Raw genomic sequence first — 4,580 nt, forward strand, 5'->3', positions numbered from 1 at the left:
ACTCCACCAATGCTCAGCGAACAGCCTGCATCATGCCCTCAGCTGCCATATTAACTCTACTTTGCATTTTCTTTCTTTTTTTGAGGCGGAGTCTCACTCCATCACCCAGGCTGGAGTGAAGTGGCGCAAGCTCAGCTCATTGCAACCTCTTGCCTCCCGGGTTCGTGATTCCCCTGCCTCAGCCACCCGAGTAGCTGGGATTCCAGGTGTACGCCACCAAGCCTGGCTAATTTTTGTATTTTTACTAGAGATGGGGTTTCACCCTGTTGGCCAGGCTGGTCTCGAACTCCTGACCTCAGGTGCTTCAGCCTCAAAAAGTGCTGGGATTTCAGGCGTGAGCCACTGTGCCCGACTTTTTATTCTTAAAAGCACCTTTAGGCCACTGTTGTAAAAGTTCTCCAAATAAAAATTAATTTATTCTTTAGGTTAAGATTTAGGTAAGGGCAAAAAAAAAAAAAAAAAAAAAAAAAAAAATAAAAAAAAAAAAAAAAAAAAAAAAAAAAAAAAAAAGGCATTAAATCACACTAATTACAGATTCCTTATGGCCTTGAACCAGTCCTAAGAAATTATATACATAGGAGTCCTCTTCAATGTGGACATGACGTCACCACTACTGCCATCAATGGCCAATGAACCTGGTGTGAGCAGCCACCAGTGCAGGGGGCGGTGAGACATACCATGTGGACTCCTCATTCCCAGCTCAGGGGGTACCAAGAGGCAGACAAGGCTGCACCTGAAGCTCTCTTCAAAAGTTTTCTTTCCATCAGACACATTGAAAATGTATTTGATCCAGGCCGGGCACGGTGGCTCATGCTTGTAATCCTAGCACTTTGGGAGGCCAAGGTGGGTGCATCACCTGAGATCAAGAGTTCAAGACCAGCCTGGCCATCATGGTGAAACCCCATCTTTTAAAATAAAATAAATAAATAAATAAATAAAATGTATTTGATCGAAAGAGTTAAGTCTCAAGCCTGGGTGCGGTGGCTCACGCCTGTAATCCCAGCACATTTGGAGGCTGAGGCGGGCGAATCACCTGAGATCAGGAGTTTGAGACCATACTGACCAACACATCGAAACCCTATCTCTATAAAAACATACAAAAATTAGCCGGGTGTGGGGGCGCACGTCTGTAGTCCCAGCTACGTAGGAGGCTGAGGCAGGAGAATCACTTAAACATGGGAGGCAGAGGCTGCAGCGAGCCAAGACTGTGTCACTGCACTCTAGTCTGAGCAACAGAGCGGAACTCTGTCCCTGGTCTGGAAAAAAAAAAAAAAAGACTTGAGCCTCAAGAAGTTACCAGACATAGCTCGTAAAACCAGCTGTCTCAAAGACGGTATTATCTTTATTAAAAACGGATACATATAGCAGCAGTTACAAAACAGAGTTCATTAAAGGCGTTGTACAACATTGTCAACTGATAGTGTGGAGAGGGTTGCGCCCTGCTCAGCTGGTTGTGGGCACTGCACGATGCTTGCCCACAACCACCTGCTCCACTTGGTACAATGCAGCCCAGAGCACCCCACGGGGAGAGCCACGCCACCGCGGCCCTCCGCAGCTTCAAGCTTTTGTTGTTGTGAGTCCCTCAGGTCAAGTAGCACCTTCCATAGCAGCATCGGGAGCACACACTGGTGTCTGGAGGTGGCTGGTGTACTTGACCCACTTATTAAAAAAAAACCTATAAGCATTCAATAAAAAATACTTTGCCCTGTCCGATGCCATCCACAGAAATACATCTGTTGTGGAAGAAACACCCTTCCATTTAGATATCTGTAAAAGCGAACGCACGCCTCCGCTGCAGAGGACAGAAGAGAACGTGGGGCAGGCGCTTCTGCGTGACTGTCTTTGGTGAAGGCTGGGGTGTCATGCCATTTCCGGCCCGTTGCTCTGCTTCTTACTGCTCTGTGGAGGGGTGAGGAGCCCACTGGGGAGAGGAGAAGCCCTATTTTGTTCAGACAACATGGCTTTCTTGGCTCGGGCTTTGTCCTAACGGTAAGATAAAAAGGGACAATGTTAAATTAGAAAATATCCTTGGGCTTCAATTAACATAGGCTTTTTAATTTTTAAACTTAAATTTTTTGGGCCTGGCATGGTGGCTCATGCCTATTATCCTAGCACTTTGGGAGGTCGAGGTGGGAGGATCACAAGGTCAGGAGTTCGAGACCCGCCTGATCAACATGGTGAAACCCCTGTCTCTACTAAAAAAAAATACAAAAATTAGCCAGGCACGGTGCCGCCCACCTGTTATCCCAACTACTCAGGAGGCCGAGGCAGGAGAATTGCTTGAACCTGGGAGGTGGAGGTTGTGGTGAGCCGAGAGCGTGCCATTGCACTCCAGCCTGGGCAACAGAGCGAGACTCCGTCTCAAAATAAATAAATAAATAATAATTTTAAAAAATTTTAAATTTTTTTGAGACAAAGTCTTGTTGTGTCACTCAGGCTGGAGTAAGGTGGCATAATCTCAGCTCACTGCAACTTCCACCTCCTGGGTTCAAGGGATTCTCCTGCCTCAGTTGCCCGAGTTGCTAAGATTACAGGCGCCCATCACCACGCCCAGCTAATTTTTGTATTTTTCATAGAGACGGGGTTTCAACATTTTGGCCAGGCTGGTCTTGAACTCCTGACCTCAGGTGATCTGCCTGCCTTGGCCTCCCAAAGTGCTGGGACTATAGGCATGTGCAATCATGCCTGGCTAGTTTTTAAAACTTTTAGGAACTGGGTCTCCCTATATTTCCCAGGCTAGTCTCAGACTTCTGGGCTCAAGCGATCCTCCTGCCTTGGCCTCCAAAAGCCACTGTGTCTGGCCACTATGTCTTTCTCTATGGAGGTGAGTGAAGAGAAAAAATATATATCAAAGAACAATTTAAAATTCTGTGGTCTATATGACACAGCATCAATTTGCTAGGATTTTTCTTGTTCAAGGAATTAAAATTGGAGTTTTTCGAGATATTTGCAGCCTACCTGAAGGAAAGTGAATAGGTTATTTAGGTGGTTTTTTTTTTTCTTTGAGACATAATTTTGCTCTGTTGCCCAGGCTGGAGTACAGTAGCATGATCTTGGCTCACTGCAACCTCCACCTCCCAGGTTCAAGTGATTGTCCTGCCTTAGCCTCTCAAGTAGCTGGGACTACAGGTGCCCACCATCATACCCGGCTAATTCTTGTATTTTTAGTAGAGACATGGTTTCACCGTGTTGGCCACGCTGGTCTCGAACTCCTAGCCTCAAGTGATCCGCCCACCTCGGCCTCCCAAAGTGCTGGGATTCCAGGGCTAAGCCACCTTGGCTGGCCTATGTAGGCAGTTTTCAGAATTTGTCTGGGCAAGAAGGACTGGAAGGAGGAGCGACACTGACCAGCAAATCCAAGCTGTCTCTGTGGGTCTGTATGTTGTGTGCATCTTCATCAGCGACGCCCCTGAAGTGCTTCAGTTTTGAGGTCCCCGTCTCCCTTATAACCATGGCAAACGGAACCATCCACTTGGCACAGTTCTCTATGTCACACCATTCGTATCCTGTGGTGAGGACGTCGTGGGCTCGACTTGAGGCTGACAACCGATGTAAGCTTGGCCCACCTTGTCTGCGCATGCATGGGAAAGCCAACTCACCTGAAACCTTTTCCATCAATTCAGATGAAGAGAAATGATACACGGCCGAAGCAGCGAGTATACCGTAAGGAAATTCGAGGCAGTCGACATCCAGCACACAGAGATCCAACAGCTACGGAGAAGAAGAGAACGCTGAGATGGACGCCACCGCACGCCGGTTCCAGAGTTCCTCACTCCAGCTGCAGGGAAGGCGGCCCCACGGACGTGAGGGAGTCACTTACCTCTGCAATCTGTATGAAGGTTTGCTGGGGATACTGCGGCAGTAGCACCTCATGGATGTCATTTAGGTATGCAACCTGCATGTATACATTCAGCCAGGACACAATAGTCAGGGGACTTAAACGCCACTTAAGGGCCTAAAGGAAAACAGAGAGAAAAGAGACCGATGATTGAGAGAAGTTCAAAATGCAGCCATGTTCCATGCCACAGTGTGTCCAGCTGGAGAACACCTCCCAGGGGCACTCACACGTCAGGCGGAAAAGATACGATGTACACATTTAAAAAATGGCCGGAAAATTCACGGGAACCCACCTTCATAATCATTAACTCCATGGTGAGAATCTCATCTCCGGAACACGCTCCGTCTGTCACATATGCAAACTGGTGCAACTTTGGAGGATAGATTTCCTGAAAGGGAGGGGAAGGAAGATGGCACCAGCACCAAAGACCATCCCTAACAGTCTCAATGTACAATGCATCCAAAACGACTCCTCAGCACCCTGCCATGGAAAGACAGGGCACACTGATGGGATTAATACAGAAGCCACTCCAATGGTTCAACGTGTATTCGTTGTTTAAAATAAAAAAGATGGGCTGGGCGCAGTGGCTCACGCCTGTAATTCCAGCACTTTGGGAGGCTGAGGTGGGTGGATCACGAGGTCAAGAGATCGAGACCATCCTGGCCAACATAGCAAAACCCCGTCTCTACTAAAATACAACAATTAGCTGGGCGTGGTGGTGCGTGCCTGTAGTCCCAGCTAC

The 4,580-nt window shown here is 47.8% G+C and overlaps 1 protein-coding gene across 3 annotated transcripts in view; it reads right to left on the reverse strand.

Annotated features, from left to right (window-relative positions):
* Positions 1-1,315: 1,315 nt before the first annotated feature.
* Positions 1,316-4,580, reverse strand: part of CCNE1 (cyclin E1) — a 13,044-nt gene continuing 9,779 nt past the window's right edge. For 2 of the 3 annotated variants that reach the window (XM_017499887.2, XM_017499888.2), the window contains exons 8-12: positions 4,131-4,226; positions 3,821-3,955; positions 3,600-3,711; positions 3,349-3,506; positions 1,316-1,983 (exon numbers count right to left, since the gene is read on the reverse strand). In XM_017499887.2, coding sequence (XP_017355376.1) covers positions 1,861-1,983; positions 3,349-3,506; positions 3,600-3,711; positions 3,821-3,955; positions 4,131-4,226 — 624 coding nt within the window. In that variant the 3' untranslated portion in view covers positions 1,316-1,860. The remainder of the gene's footprint in view (positions 1,984-3,348; positions 3,507-3,599; positions 3,712-3,820; positions 3,956-4,130; positions 4,227-4,580) is intronic. The other variant, XM_037728309.1, reaches the window with a different exon arrangement.

The sequence above is a fragment of the Cebus imitator genome, unplaced genomic scaffold (genome assembly GCF_001604975.1).
Source record: "Cebus imitator isolate Cc_AM_T3 unplaced genomic scaffold, Cebus_imitator-1.0 Scaffold261, whole genome shotgun sequence".
Classification (NCBI taxonomy): domain Eukaryota; kingdom Metazoa; phylum Chordata; class Mammalia; order Primates; family Cebidae; genus Cebus; species Cebus imitator.